This window comes from Hibiscus syriacus, unplaced genomic scaffold, assembly GCF_006381635.1.
Source record: "Hibiscus syriacus cultivar Baekdansim isolate YM2019G1 unplaced genomic scaffold, ASM638163v2 tig00110260_pilon, whole genome shotgun sequence".
In the NCBI taxonomy this organism is placed as follows: Eukaryota; Viridiplantae; Streptophyta; class Magnoliopsida; order Malvales; family Malvaceae; genus Hibiscus; species Hibiscus syriacus.
This window is the reverse complement of record NW_024062651.1, coordinates 483,240-505,498: the sequence shown is the minus strand read 5'-3', so window position 1 is coordinate 505,498 and position 22,259 is coordinate 483,240. Positions and strand designations below refer to the sequence as shown.

Sequence of the window (22,259 nt, the reverse complement as noted above, 5' to 3'; positions counted from 1 at the left end):
TTTTGATTTAATTATTAATTTTTATTTATTGATCGACTAATCTAAATTAGATAATATAAATATCTATCATGAGATGACTTTTTCTATTCAACCTTTTTCATTTACAACTCAAATTTAAAATTTTGACTTTATTTAAAATATTTAACTAAATCTTAGAGATTTATTACTATTAATATATATAGACTAAATCTTAAGTTAATCAGTACTGCTACTATTGTTGTATCATAGGGTATAGATTCAAATATTCGAAGTATATAATATACTTTGATTCATACGTGGAAGAGAGACCAAATAATTTAGATATCATATAAGTGGAATGTATTGGCGAAAAGATCATGTAAAATTTAACGATGATTATGAAATTAGTAGGAAATAGAAAAGGCAAAGGATGAAAATGGAACTTACCGGTGGCCTTATCAAATCCAAGGAGTGGCTTAGTGTTTTAGAAATATGATTAAATTTAATTTAATATATTAAAGAAAAAAATTATAATTTTTGCATACTTATTATTTTTTAAAAAATAAAAATAAAATTTTAGACTTTATTTTTAAATTTATGAATCTACAACTGTCAAAGAGAGACCATGATGGTCGGAACTCGTACCCCTAATCTGTCGAACTTAAACAAAAACGGGTCGGGACCCATAATATAATCCGGGCTGGGCACCCCACTGACCGGCGTAGCCACATGATCAAAAAACCCACCGTGTTCATCGTACATGATGATCAACAAGGTCTGGTTCCACTGCGGGCTACTCCTCAACTCTCGTACACCTCCTTCACGAACATCTGCCCTTCATACACATCGTGCGACGGATGATCGTCGTTGGCCGGCTCCACCTTAGTGTCCACGTACCTCTGCTCCACCACAACGTACCCCGGCAGCTTCCCTTCCTTCGCGTGCTTCTTGAAGCTCAGCCCGTACGGACGGAAATTGAACAAGCATTTGAGTTTCCTGAGATTCTTGTAGAACAATGTGGACGGAATATTCTGGTAATATATTCCCCAGGATATTCCGGCGTCGTCGAGATTCTTGAATATCTTCCTCTCTGGATAAGCCTTAATTAGGAGTGACGGAATGTTGATCGTCGCTCCGGAGGACGTCGCGGAGTGGACGTAGAGGCGATTCGGCTGCGTGGATGACGGCACGGAGGCGAACCACCAGGTTAATAAATTCAATCAATGCATAATTTTCAAAAATTCAAATCCAGAAAACCAAAAAAATCAAATCGGAAGAGGAGTAAACAGTAAATACCGATCAAGTACGGCGAATTTCGAGACAAGGGACTTGTAAGCAGCGACCATTTCGGGGTCAAACCCATTCATGGAGGAAGCTTGTTGAGTGAAGCCATTCATGGGTGGAGGATTAGCGGAGGCGTTATTCGAGCCAAAAATATGCTCCCTAATGGCTTCGAAAGAGTGACCGGGATCGGAATCCACGAACTGAGCTTTGATTCTTGAAGAACAACCTCTCCGAGTTGGGATCAGCGGTGGACAGAGGGTTCCACTCAGTGCCATCAACACCGTTGATTTCGGGGTTGATTTTCTTCATCCATCCCAGCATGTGGTGGAAAGAGCGATTCTCCATGACTAGGACCACAATGGTTTGGATTGGGCCGCCATGGCAGGCGGAGCTGTTGGAGAGGACTTAGAAGATGGCAGCTAACATATTAGACTATAATTTTCTAGTGTTATTGCGCGGGAAAGGAAAGGAGAGAGAAAAGGGATTTGGAATAATATCATGTGGGAATTGACAAATTCTAAGCCCGTGAACTCCTTTTATATACATACATACGCGTCTGCTTTTGCACTTGTTTATCATTTTCTTCATATTTTCAATTGTCTCGTGAGGGATACACTGATTTTGGTTGGAATAATATTAACGCTTCATTAAAAAATAATTATTTAAATTATATCTCTCATTCATTTTGATTTTAATTTTATTCTGTTAAAGTCGGTATCAAATATTTTCAGAATCATTTTAGGATCAATTTTGTCATAAACATTAAAAAAATCAATCAATCAAAACGTAATAAATAATGTGTTTATAAATTTTTTAAATTAAAATTACTAATGTTTTAAAAATCTTAATTTCTTATAAAATTCTTAATCTCTTCCCCAGGGGAAGATCAGCCGTCATCACTATTTTTGAACGTCCAATTATTCATCGTCGAACTGTCACTGCGAACATCCCTTAGAAAATGTTTAGATTTCTATAGATCCCAAATATTCAAATTTCTAATTTTTAGTATTTTTCATTATCGATCGCCAACACTATTGTCAAACACTCATCTACCTATTATTGGACTCTCACTATCGATTATACTCTTATCGTCTCTCAAATTCTTTAAATCTCTCGATTTAATTATGAAATTAGGGTTTTATGATTTTTGAGGTGTTTTGAGAAAAATAGAAGATTAGGGTTCTAGAATTCTAGAAATGTTGTAAAATGATACTCGAAATCACTGTTTGTGTGATCTTAAAATGGAGTATCAAGATAAAGTTTGAAACCTCTGACATTCCTTATTGATCCTTAGTTTAAGAAATAGCTCACGGGTTTTACTGTCCGTTTTCGGTTAATCTTGAAATGATTCCATTTCGTGAGCTCGTGAGCGAGTGGTTAGGACTGAGTTGGATAAAAACATTTATCCTCGTTGGATAAATATCCTCTTAAAGACTCGATGATGTGGATTTAAAATCTTGATAGAGATTTATTATGAGTTTTTTTTTTTAAATTTGAAGATTTTATTTTTTTTAAAGGTTAAAAAAAATTTAAATCATATATTAAACATTGATTGTTGAGTATTTTTGAAAGATATATAATTGAGGGGGTAAAATATCTTAAAAAAATATTTTAAAGAATACAACAGAATAACTATTTATAATTGAGGGGACAAAACATATTCCGTACAAATAATATAGTTAAGGGGCAATAGGCATTTAACCCATTGCTTCTTTTCCTGGTGAGTGTTTTGAAATAGGAAAAATTATCTAATAAAGGAATTAACATGATGACACATGTCATATTTTCATTGGTTACTCCGGCCATATCAGATAAAAATTAAATGGAATAAGGGAAAGTATCAAATAATTTACTTTATTAAGTTCAGGAGTTAAAAAATTGTTTAGGTACCTCCAGCTAGGTTTAGGGTCAAATTGTGCATTAACTCCTTTTTATACTAAAAGTTCTTGGCTTTACCATTTAAGTAGATGTTATGAGAGTATATAATTTTTTAAAATATTTAATGTATTAGTAATATATAATTATAATATTATTAATAAATCATATAATAATATATCATTAAAAATTAATTAATTTTATTTTTATAAAAATATTTTATCACAAAATTATACATGATAAATCAAATATTAATCTTTAAAATAGTTGTATATGATATTTTTATTATTATTATTTGAGACAATGTATTCAGCCTTGTGAAAGATAAAGAATTACATTGGTTTCCTTTTCTACCATTATAAGTGGAATTGAAAGGCTAACAAGGGGTTTAACTATTGTAGGTAAATATTTATATATAATAAAGATTAAATATAATATTAATTACATATATATTTTACTTATTTAAGATGTACTTTAGAGATATTAAATTAACCCTTAAATAAAAATGAAAGAAAGCTAGCATTGACCTTAACATAAAGTTTTGGCCCATACGAATGTACAATAGAAATCCTCGTGGATTTGAAAAACTGGTCAAAATCAATCAAGCTGATGATATATATGAATGATCCATCTCCAACTTCCACGCTGAAGTTAAACTTTGCCTTAGCTCTGCAGAGATTTTGTTTTCATGGCTTATTACTGTAAAACTCTTCTCATACTCTCTTTTCTTGCTCTCTACGACTCTCTTCCTCTCTCGCAATCGAAACAGGTATTTCAAATTTTCTCCTCATTTTATCCAATTTCCGTCCGAATGAATCTAATTCAGAATCTGATATGATATCAACTCAAAAGTTTTTATTTTTTTGTGAATCATTGTTATGTAATTCTTCAGTGATAGAATTTGGAATTATGTTGGAAAAAAAACAAAGAAATTTTGATTCAGAGTAAAGTTTGCGGATAGACTTTACCCTTGTCCTACCTTGTACCTGTGTAGTTTAGTTTTAGTTTTAAACCAACAAATAAATACAAAGTGTGACAAAACTGCTTAAAGTGAATGTGCATTTTATTGAACTGTTTCCAGTTTTGTGATGCTGGGGTTGGATATCCTGAGTCAACGTGTGGATTTTCATCCACGTTGTCGTCGTCAAAGCTGTTGATTAAGGGAGGAACAGTGGTGAATGCCCACAATCAGGATGTAGCTGATGTTTATGTGAAGACGGCATTATTGTAGCCGTCGGGCCCAATATCAAGGTAAGGTCTTACCAATATCTCGGGCCCAATATCAAGGTAAGGTCTTACCAATATCTGAAATACCCAATGTCAAGCTTGGCCTGTTAGTTATAAATATAACCTCTTCTTTTGAAATATTTCCAAGGGACAAATCCATTCGCTGTGATTTTTGTGTTTTAAGTTGTAACATCTTATATAGGATTCTCAAACAACACGGAATTTCATGATATCAAACCCTTCTTTTTCATGGTATAAATATGTGAAAGTAGGTTTTATCTTTGCAGCAGTGTAGCTATGTTCTTACTTTAGTTTAAGGTGTTGCTTGATCTTGAGGTTCGATATTATGATTTTAATTTAGTATTTGGGTTACATGATTCAATAAACATGCTGAACTGTACTGTATTAGCAGGTTGATGAAGATGTCACCTTGCTTGATGCCACTGGAAAATATGTCATGCCAGGTTGTTTTCTCTTCTATGAGTATATGATAGATTTTGGGGGCATTCTTAGAGATTGGAATCGGATTAAATTGATGTCGTTTTCAGAAAAAATAGGGCATACTCCTATCATTTTAGCAGAGTTAAAAGCCATCAAAAGAGGAATAGACATCTTTGTGTCATCAGAATGGGTATTGAAGGGAAGGCTTATTATTGAATCTGATTGCAAGTTAGCTGTGGAGTGGTTGAAATATCAGGAGTCAGTTCCTCCTTTTCTTTTAAATTTTGTCAAGGATATTGCGGATGCGGTTTCTGAGTATGAGGTCATTGTGAGGTGGATTCCGAGAAGCTGTAATTGCGAGGCAGATTTGCTTGCAAAGGAGGGGATTGGGTAGTGGGTCACTTTTTTAGTACTGGGTTCGGAGGTTTTTCATCAAGGCGTTATAAGAGTGTGCTTAAGTTTTATGTATCTTAAAGGAGTGGTTCTAGTTTTATGTAATTTTTACATTATCAATATATTAAGGTTCTCTATTCCTCCTTCCCCTAGTAGGTTCTGACCTCATGGTAAGGGCTACTAAGAAGGAGGTTTTTATGAGACCTACTTTTCCTATCAAAAAAAAAAATAGATTTTGGAATTTTAACTGTGAATACTTGAGCAATTAGCTAGAAGCATGCTCTTAAAATCTTTAAGTGGATTACTTGAAAGAGTAACCAAGCATGTCCTACAGTTTATGCCATTAAGTTGGTGCAGTTCATTGAGTTTTTTAGAGTCTAAATGCAAGGGGTGTATTAACTCAAAAGTAACAAGATATATATACAAATTAACTAAACCTAAAGAAATAATAATCTGTCCGATAAATAAAATCTCTAATATTAAGCAAGTAACATCCTAAATAACCAGCTCATTTACTCATTAGCTGTTGGCAGTCAACACAAATAAATAACATTGTCAAATTATTTCCATTTTCCTGAAACCTAGTAGCTATATATGGCTTATTTGTTTCACCAGTTTACTAGCTCTCTGAACATTGACAGGAGGAATTGATCCTCACACGCACCTAGCTATGGAGTTTATGGGTACCGAGACCATTGATGACTTCTTTAGCGGTCAGGCTGCAGCATTAGCAGGTGGAACAACAATGCATATCGACTTTGTCATACCTGTTAACGGTAGCTTGGTAGCAGGTTTTGAAGCATATAAAAAAGAAAGCAAAGAAGTCTTGTATGAATTATGGCTTCCATATGGCAATCACAAAATGGGATGAATCAGTTTCAAGGGAAATGGAAATTATGGTTAAAGAGAAAGGTAAGCTTCTTCATCTTTGAGATTCGTTGTAGTGCCTGTGATGCAAACTTCTTTGACATTCCAGACTTCATAATCTGTATTTATTACCAAATTTGAATTATATACTTGAATGAAACTAATGGAATTTCATAAATTTATAGGTATTAACTCTTTCAAGTTTTTCATGGCATACAAGGGGTCTCTTATGATAAGTGATGAGCTTCTACTACAAGGATTCAAGAGGTGTAAGTCTCTTGGTGCCCTGGCTATGGTCCATGCTGAAAATGGAGATGCTGTATTTGAAGGACAAAGCAGAATGATTGATCTTGGTATTACGGGTCCAGAAGGACATGCCCTTTCCAGGCCTCCAGTGGTAAATTTTCAAACATGGTTTTGTATTCTATGTTACTAATAATTTCGTCTTTACATTTTTTGTTTGTTTGTTCTTTGTGATTGATTATCCTCTTTCTACAAGTCAGTCTCTCTTCTTGTTTGTGTAATTTTTTTGTCAGTTATATTGCTCTTTTTTCTGAATCTTAATATAATTTCTAATTACAAGCAGGGAAAATTGCTTTATTCCCTCTACTTTAATCACTGATGCGATGATCAACTGATACTGTGAAAGTTTCTCAGTATTCACTATTTTAGTAGATTGCATCAAACTGTTTTTATAGTCAGCAAAACAATTACCCTAAAGATATATTTCTGTCTTTATGTTTTTTTTTCCTTTAGATATTTTTCTGGTGTAGTCAACCATATTTTCTAGTCATGATTTGGCTTCCACTTGAGATTCCAATTTCATGCAGCTAGAAGGTGAGGCAACTGCACGGGCAATTCGTTTGGCGAAGTTTGTGAATACACCTCTATATGTTGTCCATGTAATGAGCATTGATGCCATGGAAGAAATAGCTAAAGCTAAAAAATCAGGTTTTGAAGTTCTCCAATATCTTAATTTATTTTCATTTTTTGTGAATACTTCTTTCTGTATTATCCATATGAGCAATTTGTTTCTCCTGTACATGAACTTTTCATGCATGCGTTGTTGTTACGGGTCAAATCTATATTAGGAAAGATCTTTCATTTAGGTTATTTAACTAAAGGTTGATTTTATTTATTAGTTTTTTAATTTCAGTTTGATTTGATTCATTTTCTTTTAAGAATAGGTTGTGAGAAGTCGAGGGAAGGGAAAAGAATTTTCCTGATCGAAAATTCTAACTGGAAACATAAAACACAACCTGTTCTAATAGGTTGTGGATTACAAGTTAAGAGTTCTACTAGGCTTCTCTTCTTCTTAACTTTTATCATTTTATCTCCTAAAACTTATCTTATCTCCTAAGAAAATAAAGCCTAATCATAAAATATAGATACATTACAAATAAATTAAACTATTAAGAGAAATTAAAGTCCTAATTATCTTCAGCTTTCTACATAGGTTCTCTTTTTGTGGTGAGCCTAGTCCTTATTTAAAGGGACATATGAAATAATAAAAATCATAAGAAGAATTTATATTGAAAATCATGGTTGATCGGACTCAACAAAAATGGTAAGTAATTTCTTAGACAGTGATCTAATTTCTTGGTAATTGGTGATCGAGGATCATCTAGTGTAGAAAACAGAGTAAGTCTCTGTTATTTTATTCATATATTCATTCAGTAGAACATATTACATATTTATATACAAATTATGCCACTAAACTAGGAAACTCTAAGTTAGGAAAGATACTAATCCTAGGAGATGTAATCCCTTGAAATAAGGGATTGAAAAACAAAAAATAATTCCAGAATCTCTTAACTTAAGGGATTGACAGCTCATTTCTATAATTCCTACAACCTTACACTTACATAACCTACACTCACCCTCAAACTAGTGTATATATGTTGTATATACCCAGTTTGAATGACAGCTCATCAAAAGTCACTCGTGGAAGGGCTTTGGTGAAGAAATCTGCCAGCTGTTTCTTCGTCGGAATGTACTGTAGTTTTGCAACTTCATTGTTGCCCTTCTCGTAAATAAAATGTCTGTCTATCTCAATGTGTTTCGTTCTATCATGTTGCACTGGGTTTTTTGCTATACTCATAGCTGATTGTCTGTCACTAAAAATCTCAAAATTCTTCGTCATCTAAGTCCAGTTCTGTGAGCAGTCTTTTAATCCACATTCCTTCGTATATTCCGAGAGCCATTGCTCTAAACTCTGACTCAGCACTACTTCAACTTGTTTCTTAGTTCTCCAAGTCACCAAGTTACCCCAAACGTAGGTACAATAGCCACTAACTGACCTTTTATCAGTTAATTCACCTCCCCAGCTTGCATCCGTATAAACCTTCACTGTTCTGTCTTGATTTTTTCTAAATATAAGTCCAGCTCCTGGGGTAAACTTCAAGAACCTTAGAATTCTGTTAACAACTTCCAAATGTTCTTCTCGAGGATCACTCATATGTTGGCTGACAATGCTCACTGAGTATGCAATATCGAGCCTGATCAGTAAAAGATAGATCAACTTCCCAATTAACCTTTGGTAGGTTTCCTTGTTTACTGGATTTCCAGTCCTTTCCTTGCAAAATTTCAAGCCTGGCTCCATTGGAGTTTCAACTGGTTTGCAGTCGAGCATCTCAGTTTTTGCAAGAAGATCCAAAACATACTTACGTTGGTTTATGACCAGCCCTTCCCCGGACCTTTCAACTTCCATACCCAGGAAATGCCTCATACTCCCTAAATCCTTGGTTTCAAACTCCTTTGCAAGATTCATCTTTAGCTTTTTTATTTCTTCTATATCACTGCCAGTTATAATCATATCATCTACATAGACAATTAGGAGGGTTATCTTACCACTCAGTGTAATTTTTCTGAATAATGTGTGATCCGCTTGGCTTTGTTTGAAACCATTCTGTGTCATAGCCTTAGCAAATATATCAAACCAAGCCATGAGAGACTGTTTTAAGCCATATAAGGATTTATTGAGCTTGCACCTAGTTTTCTTAGTGACCTTTCATTCTAATTCGGGAGGGACCTCCATGTATACCTCTTCTTCAAGGTTCCCATTCAGAAAAGCATTCTTTATGTCTAGCTGATGCAATTTTCAGTCCATGTTAACAGCTACTGATAACAATATTCTGATGGTATTCAATTTTGCAACCGGTGCAAAAGTCTCCTAGTAGTCGATGCCATAGGACTGAGAAAAACCTTTAGCAACCAGCCTTGCCTTGTATCTTTCCACACTCCCATCCGAATGATATTTGACTGTGAATATCCATCTGGATCCAATAGCTTCAATTCAAATGAAGAGTTCTTAAAGGCGTGGTCGAATTTTCGAGAGAAGCTGTATTGCTGGTTTCATTGGTTATCTCCGTTGTTGAATGAAGAAGGTGTTCCATTGGCATATTGCATGGTTGAGTTGGTTGGGTTACCACTTCTTAGCTGGACTGAACTTTTTCTGGAGAAACTTGCAGGAAGGTGGGGAGAGTTTGTAAGTATCTTGGAGGAGACAAGAAATAGAGAGGACCTCTTATCGGCAAGATTATTGTTAAAGGTAGCAAGCCCTTTTGACGTACCCGAATTTATTATTGTAGGGTCATATGGAAGATCTTTTAAAGTTAAAATTAATATGGGATCGAAGTGTAATAAATTCTCAGCTGCAATCGGAGAAGAGCTGCAGAAGTTTTCAGATGATGGCTACAGTGTTGATTATTCGAAGGAGAATGATGGAGGAAGCTCAGAGAATGAAGAAGACAATCGGGGAAAGTCAACAGAGGAAGTATGGTCAAAGGTGGACACGTGGCTAGAGCAAGGACAAGAGAGTAGGAGGAAGGAAGGAGGTGGAGAACAATATCTGAAACAGAAGTCCCACACGAAACCTAACATTAATGGGTTGTCAGACAATTTTGAATTTGAATCAAATCCTAATAGGGATTAGGCGGGTCTTGGGCTGCGAGAGGATGTGGATCACATTCATTCAGCCCAATCTGATTCTAACTAGGAATAATATTCCCCTGTCACAAAATTAATTCCTGCTGGGCCTGCTGTTAAAATAAAGTGGGATGGGCTACAAAAGCACAATAAGTTCCAGTCTCTTTATGAATCAAATGAGGAGGAAAGATGCAATTTAATAGAGGAGTAAAATGAAGGAGTCCATGAAGTTGAAGTTAATGTTCTTGGGAAGGAAGTAGAAGGAAAAGTGTTGCAGGAGGAAAATAGTGAAGTAAATTTGAAGAGCTCGTTGGAAACTGGGATATCCTGTATTTGCATGTTTGTCAATTAAAAGTGCACCTGATGGAAGGAGGGCAAGAGGTCGCTATGCTAGAGTTTATAGAAGGTCACGAGATAGATGAATTTGGTTATGTTCGAGTAATGAAGCATATATAATTTGTTCAGAGGTTATTCCGAATCAAGAACAAAATTTTACAGAATGTAGAAATATTCAGCAGCTGTCTTCAGAAAATAGGGGAAGTGGACAGAAAAAATATATCAATTGTTCTGTTAATTTTCAGAATGCATCTATGGTCCCTTTAATTTGCAATAATTATTCAGAGAGTGTTCAATCCCAATCTGATTCTAACTGGGAATCATATTCCCCTGTCACAAAATTAATTCCTGCTGGGCTGCTGTTAAAATAAAGTGGGATGGGCTACAAAAGCACAATAAGTTCCAGTCTCTTATGATCAAATGAGGAAAGATGCAATTTAATAGAGGAGTAAAATGAAGGAGTCCATGAAGTTGAAGTTAATGTTCTTGGGAAGGAAGTAGAAGGAAAAGTGTTGCAGGAGGAAAATAGTGAAGTAAATTTGAAGAGCTCGTTGGAAACTGGGATCCTGTATTGCATGTTTGTCAATTAAAAGTGCACCTGATAGAAGGGGCAAGAGGTCGTATGCTAGAGTTTATAGAAGGTCACGAGATAGATGAATTTGGTTATGTTCGAGTAATGAAGCATATATAATTGTTCAGAGGTTATTCCGAATCAAGAACAAAATTTTACAGAATGTAGAAATATTAGCAGCTGTCTTCAGAAAATAGGGGAAGTGGACAGAAAAAGATATCAATTGTTCTGTTAATTTTAGAATGCATCTATGGTCCCTTTAATTTGCAATAATATTCAGAGAGTGTGGCAGCAGCTTCCAATACTGCTTCAGGGACAGGAAAAGATCACAGAAGGAAGAGAAGAGTTTTAATCACTGAAGCTTTGGAGCTGGTTAATAATTCTACTGTTTCTTCACCTTCACCTCATTTTTCGAAGTTATTGGAGGAAGCAATGGCACTGGGAAGTTTGTCAGATGTTAGGTATTTCTTTCAAGCAAGGGAAGAAGGCTTTATTGAAAAAATTTTAAGTCTGAGAAGGGTTCGGAGGTACTAAAGGAAGGTGATATGCCGGTTAGTTAAGTTGTTTGCAGGGTATAGTTTTGGGGTTTGGGAGTGAAGCTAATATATGCATAAAAGTATTCTTCGTGGAACATTAGAGGGCTAGGGAGGAGTGAAAAGTCTGTAGCAGTCGCAAGGCAAGTAAGAAGTTCAAACCAGTTCTGATTTTATTCAAGAATCTAAGCTGGAACAATGTCACGTGTCGAGTACAAGGAGGATAGGAGGAAATTGTTAAAGGGAGTGATGGTGTCAGCTCAGGGGTCAAATGGGGGTTGATTAGTATGTGGAATGAAAATGGTTTAAGTCACAAATCAGCATGTCACAGTAGGTTTGTTATTAGGGGGAATTTTATGAATGGTCAAAAGGAGTTTGTTTTTATTAATGTTTATGGATCGTTATTAAATCTGAAAAGGAAGAGTTTTATGGGGAGCTACTGAATTATGTAATTCGATGACTACCATTTGTATAGGGGTGATTTTAATGCGTATCTTGATCCGGAAGAAAAGCTAGGGAAATCAAAAAATTGGCATGCAATCGATATTCTTAGATCATTTGTCAACAAGCTAATCTTATTGATTTGCTCATGTCAGGATGAACTTTCACTTGGTGTAGCAATAGAGAATCTTCAACATGGGTTAGAGAGATCGATTCCTATTTGTGGCAGATTCATCAACAGTTTTCCTAATATTCACAATGCCTTTTACTGAATCAATTTTAGATCACAATCTGGTTTTGCTGGAAGATATTAGTCTCAATTGGGGCCCCGAACCTTTAGGTTCTTTAATTTTCTTTTAGAGGAACAAGGTTTTGATGAATTGGTTGAAGACTTTGAGGCAGTTGAGAAGAAGAAGAATAGAGGGGGAATTTTCAGGATGTTACGGCTGCAAAAAAAAGATCAGAAACTGGCCTGGAAGTAGTCATTTATGGCTGGCAGACTCCATTTCGTTGCTCGAAGAGAAGATAAATGATTTGGATAGAAAGTCACAAGGTGGAAATTTGTCTACGGGGAGTGGGATCAGTTGTTGAATTCAAAAGGAGTTATGGAGGCTGCTCAGGATCGAGGAGAGTATTTGGTGTCAGAAATCTAGAAATAGATGGATTAAGATGGAGACAAAAATACGAGGTTTTTCTTAGTGCTATGAAAAGGAATAGAGTCACACTATCATTCATTGAAATTTGAAGGGGAATTAATTTCGGATCCACAAAAGATAAAGGCAATGTGTTCAATTTCTCAAGACTGCTTACAATACAATTCAACTTTGGAAGTAGTGGGCTTCAATTTGATTTTGCGCAGTTAACACAGCTCAAAGTGTTTATTTGGAGGAGGAATTTTCTGAGCAAGAAATGTGGCAAACAATTTCTTCTTCTGAAAGTGCAAAGGCTCATGGTCTGGATGGTTTTATCATGGGGTTTTATAATAAATACTGAAAAAATCTTAAGGAGCAGATTATGGAGTTTTTCTCAGATTTCTATAAAGGAAAGAAGTGGGTTCATGGGGTTAATAATGCTTATTACCTTGATTTCAAAGAAAGGTAATCCTGAGAGTATTGAAGACTATAGACCTATTAGTCTTGTGGGCAGCTTGTATAAAATACTTTCAAAAGTTCTTTCAAAGAGACTTATATCTTGTGTCAAAGATATTATTAGCCCTACACAGTTTGCTTTTATACCGGGGAGGCAATTGTTGGACTGTGCTTGTTTAGCTAATGAAGGAATGATTTTTGGAGGAAGCATGGCTTAAAGGGGTGTATTTAAAGTGGATTTTAGAAGAGCATATGATACTGTGGAATGGAAGATTCTTCTAAGGATAATGAAAGGATGGGTTTTGGTGAGAGGTGGTGTTCTGGATCACATAGTGTATTTCTACAACTTCAATACGTTTTAGTGAACGGGTCACCTACAGAAGAGTTTCCTATTGCTAAAGGCGTAAGGCAATGTTGTAGCCTTCTCTCTTCTGTTAATGTGGTTGGGGAATTACTTAAAATGATGTTGACTAAAGCAACGGATTCAAGTCTTTTTCAAGGGTTCTCTTTTGGAAAGAATCAAAATTCCTTTACTTTGTCCCATCTACAGTTTGCAGATGATTTAATTATTTTCTGTCGAGCTTTAATTACTCAGATTAAGAATGTTAGAAGAGTTTTGAGGATTTTCAACTTAATGACGATGCTTCATCTCAATTTAGCTAAAAGCAAACTTTATGGCATTAATGTGGAGAATGACATCTTTGAAGATTGGGCTAGAGATATTGGCTGTTCTATAGGTTCATTCCCATCGGTATATCTAGGCCTTCCGTTAGGGGCAAAAAGAACTCGGAGAAGTTTGGAGCTGTTCATAGAGAACTTCAACAAGAAATTGGCAGGGTGGAAAGCTTCTTCTTTATCTATGGTTGGTAGATTGGTGTTTATTAAGTCGGTACTGTCATCATTACCTATCTTCTACCTATCTATTTTCAAGATGCCTTCTATTATTTGTCAACGGTTAAATTCTTTGATGTCGAATTTTTTATGGGGTGGAGGAGTTGAGAAGAAGAGAATGCATTGGGTGAGCTGGAAAAAGATTGTAAGCCGTTGAGTTGTGGAGGCATGGGAGTGTTGATTTGAAACTTACCAATCGAGCATTGTTGGGAAAGTGGGTTTGGAAGTTTGCAAATGAAAAAAATTCGGTGTGGAAGAAAATTTATGTAGCAAACAATGTGAGTTGTCATTCCATGGATATTAATAAGGTTCTATCTCTAAAGACTCTTGGATTTGGAGGGTATCGTGAAACTTTATGAAGGATGATTTCATTGGAGGTTACCTTAGATCTCACGCAAAGTTACAAATAAGGAATGAAAATCTATCTCCTTTTGGAATGATACTTGGCTTGGGATTTTCCATTAAACTTCTTTTCCCTAGGACTTTTGCCTTTCTTCAAAAATGGGGCATGTGGCTGATTTTGGAAGCTTTGATTTGAATGGGAGTGAAATATTAAGACTAGGAGGAATTTGTGTGATTGGGAAGTGGTGCAGTGGTAGAGTTATTGGATAGGCTTAAAGAAATTAAACTATTGATTCATTGAAGGATTGTTGTTGTGGGATGGAATGGGTGAGGGTTGTTTTCTGTTAAAGCTTGCAGGAATCTCTTTCTTCTTTCTATGAGGAAACTTTTCTATGGAACAAATGTATATGACTGGGTTTAGTTCCTCTTAGAGTGGAGACTTTCTTTGGCATTGTCCCATCAAAAAGTAGCTGTGAGAGGGAATTGATGAAAGGGGGGTTCCTATAGGAGAGAACAGTTCTGCCCTTTATGTAATCAATGTGATGAATTAGTTCAACATTTTTTTATTTCTTGTCATGTTTCGTGGGAATTGTGGAATCATCTAATAGGCTATTGGGGTATTCAGTTAGCTTTAACCGCCTGACCCTCCCTCCTTGCTCAGCTCATGGTTTGATTTGAGGCCTAATTCTGATATTTGGAAGTTTATTCCGGGGGCAGTTTTATGGTCAATTTGGAAGATAAGAAATGAAATCACTTTGAAAAAGGAAAGTTGGATAGATCTTCATTGTTTTCACTGTTCGTTTAAGGTTAGCGAAATGGTTTCTAGCAAAGTATCCTCTTATCTCTATCCAGGTGGATTCTTTAATTGGTGATCCTTCCTTGGTAGATAATACTTCTGCTTTTAAGGAATTGAACAGGCCTGTGTACTGTTGGAGTCCTCCTCCAGTTGACTTTTTTAAGATAAATGTGGATAGGGCTGTTAGTAGTGTTGGGATGGTTGCTGGAATAGGGGGTATTCTCAGAGATTGAAATCGGGTTAAACTTATTTCTTTTTCAGAAAATATTGGTCCTACTCCTCCCATTCTAGCATAACTGAAAGCTATCAAAAGAGGCATTGACATCTTTGTTTCCTCAGAATGGGTTTCGAAGGGTAGGCTCATTATTGAAAGTGATTGCAAGCTAGCAGTGGATTGGATCAAAGACCATGCTTCAGTTCCTGTATTTCTTACAAATTTTGTTAAGGAGATTGTGTCTATTGTTTTGTTAAAGAGTTTATTATCAGGTGGATTCCTAGGTGTTGTAATTGCGAGGTTGACAAGCTAGCAAAGGAAGGGATTGGGTGATTGTAAACTTTGTTTAGTTGGTTTGTATGTTTTAGAGTAAATGTGCTATAGGAGTGTGTTATGTCTTATGTAGTTCGTGTGAGTGTATTTAAGTCTTATGTAAGTGGTTTATCATTAATAAATTGAGGTACTCTTTTCCTCCTTTCGCTAGTTGATTCTTGTCTTAGGGTAAAGGACTACTAAGAGGGAGGTTTTTAATGAGGCCTCCTATATCTATAAAAAAAATCTACATCCAACAGCTCTCTTCCCTTCTGGAAAATCTGTCAAACTCCATGCCTTATTCTTTTTCAACGCTTTTATCTCCTCTTCCACAGCCTTTTTCCACTCAGGAGATTGAAATGCTTGTCACATTTCTTGGGATTTTCACACTGTTAATGCTGGCAGTGAAGGCCCTGAAATATAACTGTAATTTCCTATATGCAACATACTTATTTATGGGATGAACAGTGTATTTTAATACCCCCTTCCTAATAGCAATAAGAAAGTCATCAAGATCAACAATAGTAGCCTCTTGGTAACCATCATTACCTTCTGTTTCAGCTGCAACAGGATTCGAATATGGTTCTTAGCAAATGCTAGGCTGACTCATTTCTTCAGCAACATCTTTCCTTCTTCTTGAGTAAACACTGTTTTGGAGAGACAGTAATAGGTAAAGAAAGGATAGACTGTAAAGAAATATTGGTTTGAACAGACTGAAATTCCTTGTAACTCTCCTCTGAATTTATGTTCCTGAAAAATAAGGTTGGTTTTCAAAAAATGTAACATCAAAGGAGACATATGTATTTTTTGTGGAAGGTAAGTAACACTTGTAACCCTTCCGACTCTAAGAATAGCCCAAGAACACACTTTATGGACCTAGGATCTAATTTCCCTCTGTTGTGGATATGAACAAAGGTTGTACACCCAAACACCCAAAGAGAAAGACTTGAGTTTAAATGTTTAAAATGGGGATAAAGCTGAAACAGAACCTTAGTAGGAATTTTGAAATCTAAAGTCTTACTTGGCATTCTATTGATGAGGTAAGTGGCTGTAAGAAGAGCTTCCCCCCAAAGATACTTAGGAGCATTAGCAGTAAACATAAGAGACCTAGTAACCACTAGAAGATGTCTATTTTTCCTTTTTGCTACCCTGTTTTGTTAAGGTGTGTTGACACAAGAAGTAAGGTGAACAATGCCTTTTTCCTTAAAGAAATACCCAAGGGTTTTATTCAAATACTCACTCCCATTGTCACTCCTTAGAATTTTGATTTTTGTGTCAAATTGGGTTTCAACTTTTTTGATAAAAACTTTTAAAGAGAGACTCAACTTCAGACTTTTCTCTCATTAAGAATACTCATGTTGTTCTAGAGTAATCATCTATAAAAGACACAAAACACTTAACCCAGAAATACTTTTGATAGGAGAAGGGCCCCAAATGTCACTATGGATGATGGAAAAAGGTGTTGTTGGTTCAAATTTGGCTGCAATATATGGTTTTCTGGCGTGTTTGGCTATTTGGCAAATTTCACAGGAAAACAAAGATGGATCTTTATTTATAAATAAGTTCGGTAACATTTTGGAAAGATAGAAACAATTAGGATGACCTAATCTAGAGTGCCATAACATAATTTTATTAGTATTGAGATCAGAAGATAAAATTGGTTTCCTAAGAGCACTGGATAAGACATGATTATGAGATGCTTTACCTCCAAGGGTTTACAATCCTTTGCCCAGCCTAGCACTGCCAATCACCCTCTTCGAGCCCTGTGCCTGAAAAATGCAACCACTAGTACGAAACACAACATTACAACCAGAATCTTTAATTAATTTGCTGACTGACAATAGATTGCATGCAAGTCTAGGAACATAGAGGACATTATGAACTAGTAGATTTTTGTTTAATGTAACAGAACCACTCCCTTTGACTATAGTGAGAGAGCCATCTGCTATTTTGATAGAAACTGGTAAGCTGCTTTCACTATATTCCTCCAAGAGATCAATATTTCTTGTCATATGATCTGATGCACCCAGTCTATTATCCATTGTACCGAGGAAGCATATGGATTATTTCCATCAGTAGCAGTATAAGTCACAATGGTAGGCTTGGCTTGGCTGTCATACTGCTCAAAATCTGCTGCAGCTCCTCTATCTGTTTCTTGCTAAAACTGCTTGAAGAATCATCTTGAGAGGCAATATGGGCCTCCTTTTGAAACCTGGACCGTGTGGGCTGCCAATTGGTTGGTTTTCCGTGCAGCTTCCAATATTGATCTATCATATGGCCTGGTTTCTTACAATGTTCACACCAGAGGCGATTTTTCCTTTTCTGCTCTGAAAATCAGATTGAGAGGGGCTGGTTTGGGAAGTGATTTTGGATGCTGAGGGATCCGGATTAGCCATGAAAAAAATAGAGTTGAACAGGAATTGATTTAAAGAAGCGGAAATCGGATTGATCGCTCTAACCTGATACCATGTATAAAACAAAGTAAGTCTGTTATTTTATTCATATATTCATTCAGTAGAACATATTACATATTTATATACAAATTATGCCACTAAACTAGAAAACTCTAAGTTAGGAAAGATACTAATCCTAGGAGATGTAATCCCTTGAAATAAGGGATTGAAAAATAGAGAATAATTCCATAATCTCTTAAGGGATTGACAACTCATTTCTATAATTCCTACAACCTTACACTTACATAACCTACATCTAGATCTTATCAAACATGATGATCATATGACTGAGGAGCATATTGCGGCTAAATTTGGGGCACTTGCCTCATCAGCCACTAATATTTTTAAGGTGATATAGCTAAATTAGGGTTTGAGTTTTGACAAAAACAAGAAGAAAGGGAGTAAAGAGAAATTATGCATTTATTAGCCACAACTCCTTGTAATTAAGTAATTAAGCAGATATAACAATTTCTTATAACTTTAAGTTGGTCTAAGATTCTTATCATACTCAAATAGAGGTATTTAGGAGACTTCAACATGGAAGGAGTTTTCTCCTGTACAAATATGAAAAGTTTTATCTGTTGAAAGCTGTCATTTTCTTTTATTTAGTTGACATGCTATTCTGCAATACATGATTTCATTGAGAATGACATATTGACACCCAAAAATTATTTATTGCGATATATAGTAACATTTAATAATTTAGGATGGGCATAGGAGATCATACCCTTTATATGACAGGCTTTAACTGTGTATCAACACTGAATATGCTAGTCATTGAAAGAATGGAATAGTTGTATCCATGGTAAGGGATGTTGCTAGATGTTCTTCTGGAAATCTGTCTTCTCTGGGTATAGCAAATTATTTAGCTTGTTGTTCAGTTAAAAAATGGATTGCGTTATTTCACTTCTATTTAATACTTTCTTCCTGCTGAAGCTCCAGTTAAAAAACTGACCATTTATTTCAACATGGGTATATCCCCTTAAATGTTTGGAATCACTTTGTGTTGCCATTGTAACTTGTCTAGATAATCTTATCTAGATGAATGTCAAACTTCATTATGGCTTATATCTTCTGATTGAAATTTCTTAAAGCCACTCCAAGTTTGCTTGATGTAAAAATCATGTAAAGAAGAATTGTTCTCATTGTATGAATTTTCTCTCAAGTCTCAAGTATTGAGGTGGCCACTTTTGGAAAGTAAACAGGACCATCTCTGTTTACCCCTCATGATCATATTTTGCTGGTGACATAGATCCATAATAGCTCTTATGTGAGCTACATTTCTAGACTGAAATGGTTTATAACTTGGTGTCTGTTACAGGGCAGAAAGTTGTTGGAGAGCCTGTGGTTTCTGGATTGGTCCTCAATGATTCTGGGCTTTGGGATCCCGACTTCATCACTGCAGCAAAGCAAGAATCTTCCCTCATCATTTTCTCTTTAATCACATTGTATCAATCATACATGTCTATTGAGATGTTATAGTCATTACACATTTCAGGTATGTCATGAGTCCTCCTATCAGGGAAGCAGGACATGACAAGGCTCTGCAAGCTGCCCTTTCAACTGGTGTTTTGCAGGTTTTATTTCATCGTTGATTTATGCAGTTAAAAAAATAAGCACCATAACTTAGGGACACTAGAAGGTTTGCGAAGCTTGCTGATATGAGCTGTAGTATTTATATAGCAACTATAAGTTCTGCAAGATGACATATAAATTATCTTTTCCTATTTAAAGAGACATAAGAACTGCTATTAAAAATGGTGGAATAGATTTTCTGAATGTTTTTCTTTCACTAATTGCAGTTGGTAGGAACTGATCATTGTACTTTTAATTCTACACAAAAAGCTTTTGGCATTGATGATTTCCGGAAAATTCCCAATGGTGTCAATGGTAATATTAAATGTTCCTTGGCATTTTTGAATTTCCATTCTTGTATTGATGTTATTTAAACCATCATAACGTGTGGTACCTTTGGCTTTGGGAAATCAGGGATTGAGGAGAGGATGCACCTGATTTGGGATACTATGGTGGTAAGCTTTAGTAGACTTCTACCTCATCAAAACAACAACATCAGTAGCAGCAACAGCAGCTGGATTTAGATTCATATTATATAATTGATTTGTCTTCTCTGATATGACTGCATTTTTCAGGAATCTGGCCAAATTTCTGTCACTGATTTTGTCCAGATTACAAGCACTGAATGGTATGATTTCATCGGGTCATTTTTGTTTATTATAACCTTTGTCTGTTTTGAAATTAACTGCATTTCAAAGGATATGTGTTGGTGTTTCAATAACTTGTTCTTTGCTCATAAGAAAAGAAAAAAAAACCTTAGTCCTTGCCTGCATTAAAGCATATAAAACCAATTTTAAAAGCCGAGATTTTTCAGTGCCAGGATCTTCAATATCTATCCTAGAAAAGGAGCAATTCTTGTTGGATCAGATGCAGATATTGTTATATTTAATCCCAACTCTAGCTTTGAAATAAGTGCCAGCACACACCACTCTAGGACGGACACAAATGTCTATGATGGTAGGAAAGGAAGGTAATCTCAATCCTTTTATTTGTTCCATTTGCTGAGGCTAGTAATGTGGTTCTTTGTTTTATATTATAAATGCTAGAAGCGCCTTGTTTAGGCTAGTTCAATGGGATTATTCTTATACTTGTGAAGACAAAGATGGTTAATTATGGATTGTTGATTAATTTATGCTTCCTGTCCATGTTGTGTTCAGTCTTTTGTGTACATGGTTTTTAAAATTCTCCAGCAAAGTTAGTTCTTTCAATATTTACTATGCCCCGTGTTCAGTAGATTGCAATTTAAAAATAAAATAGTAATTCATGGTATTTTCAGGTTTAGATTAAATTATATACTCTCATTCGAAGTTCATAAAAGTGCATTAGGTGTTCTTATGACGTAGGGCAACTAGAATGGATTCTATTAGATGAAGTCATGAACTATAAATCAGGAGATTAAGATATAGAGGAGAGAAAAAATGTATGACAGCATTTTTTTTCTTTTGGTATTATTACATAAAATCTGGAGATGGAGATATTCAAAATTTTTGGATAAAAGACATAATTGCTGCTCGGGACCGTGAACAGTACCCATATTTTGAATGCTAATTTCGAAGGTCATTTGTGCTATGCCAGTGATTTGATGGTCGAGTTTCCCAGGGTTCAAAGTGAATTATTAATGACCTATTTCCCATTTGAAAATGGTTCTGGAGTGATTTATACAAAAAGAAAAATCAGGAAAGCACTTATAGGAGTAATACCTAATCCCAATGGTAAGGGCATATAATAGAATAATAAAGAAAGTTTGATTGCTGAAATATATCTTTTAGGTTTTTCTTCATTAATTGAAATAATTTTAGAGCTTAAAAATAGAACTCTAGTAACTATAGATTTCACGATACTTGGGATTGAAAATATGAAAAATAGGGGACTTAAACCAAGGTTAATATTCTAATGAACTTAAACAACTCATTAAGTTTTCTAAGCAATATAAGTGGTCCTATCTGTATGCTTCCAGTTCATGTTAAACTTTCCTATCTGTGTCTCCAATTTTCATCATACATAAAACTTTCTGATCATTAAATTTGCATATCCTGTGTACTTATACGTGTAGACACACACGTTCATGTGTGTGTGCTCTGAACCATGCCATCCTTGTTGAATGATTTCAATATGGTTTCTCAGGGAAAGGTTGAAGTAACAATAGTCGGAGGAAGAGTAGTTTGGCAAGATGATGAGCTAAAAGTAGCCCCTGATTCTGGAAAGTATATAGAAATGCCTCCCTTCAGCTACCTTTTCAATGGAATCGACAAGGCTGATGCTAAGTACTTGTCTTCCCTCCAAGCTCCAGTAAAGCGCTTTTCGGCATCTTAAATGGTAGGTTCAAGAAATTTATTGTATTTATAAATAAACCTGGAATGAAAATTAGTCATCCTTAGTTTGAACAAAAAATCATAAGATCAGACTGAATAGCCCGTGTAAAATCTGCATGGGAAACAAAATATAAACTAAGAGCACTTACATGTTAATCAAACTTAAATATTAAAGCCTTCTCTAGTTCATCACCAAGAGTATCAATTTATCAGTTTACAAGCCTTGTAGCTTTAAAATGTTTAAAGGATAGGTATTGCTGTTAAATGGTAAAGCGATGTTATGTTACTGTTTTGATAGTTATAATGCAGCTGCTGCCATGGTGTGTTATGCAACTTGTAATTGTGTTTTTACTAAGTGATTAACAAGTTTGATTTTCTGTTGTGGTTCGTTTGTCGTTAGAGTTAAATCTATTTGTATTTATC

General features: G+C 35.4%; 1 protein-coding gene and 1 pseudogene across 1 annotated transcript; one reads left to right on the top strand and one right to left on the bottom strand.

The window, feature by feature from the left end:
• Window positions 1-570: 570 nt before the first annotated feature.
• LOC120115247 lies at window positions 571-1,821 on the bottom strand (annotated as a pseudogene).
• Window positions 1,822-3,699: 1,878 nt separating this feature from the next.
• LOC120115269 (dihydropyrimidinase-like) lies at window positions 3,700-21,945 on the top strand. The gene is given in 15 exon segments (XM_039136014.1): window positions 3,700-3,886; window positions 4,199-4,325; window positions 4,328-4,368; window positions 4,757-4,808; window positions 5,820-6,001; window positions 6,003-6,090; window positions 6,231-6,442; window positions 6,876-6,996; window positions 19,271-19,358; window positions 19,448-19,526; window positions 19,752-19,839; window positions 19,939-19,979; window positions 20,100-20,152; window positions 20,339-20,493; window positions 21,647-21,945. Coding segments are annotated over 15 exon segments (1,599 nt in total). The 5' UTR covers window positions 3,700-3,805; the 3' UTR covers window positions 21,838-21,945.
• The last annotated feature ends 314 nt before the right edge of the window (window positions 21,946-22,259 follow it).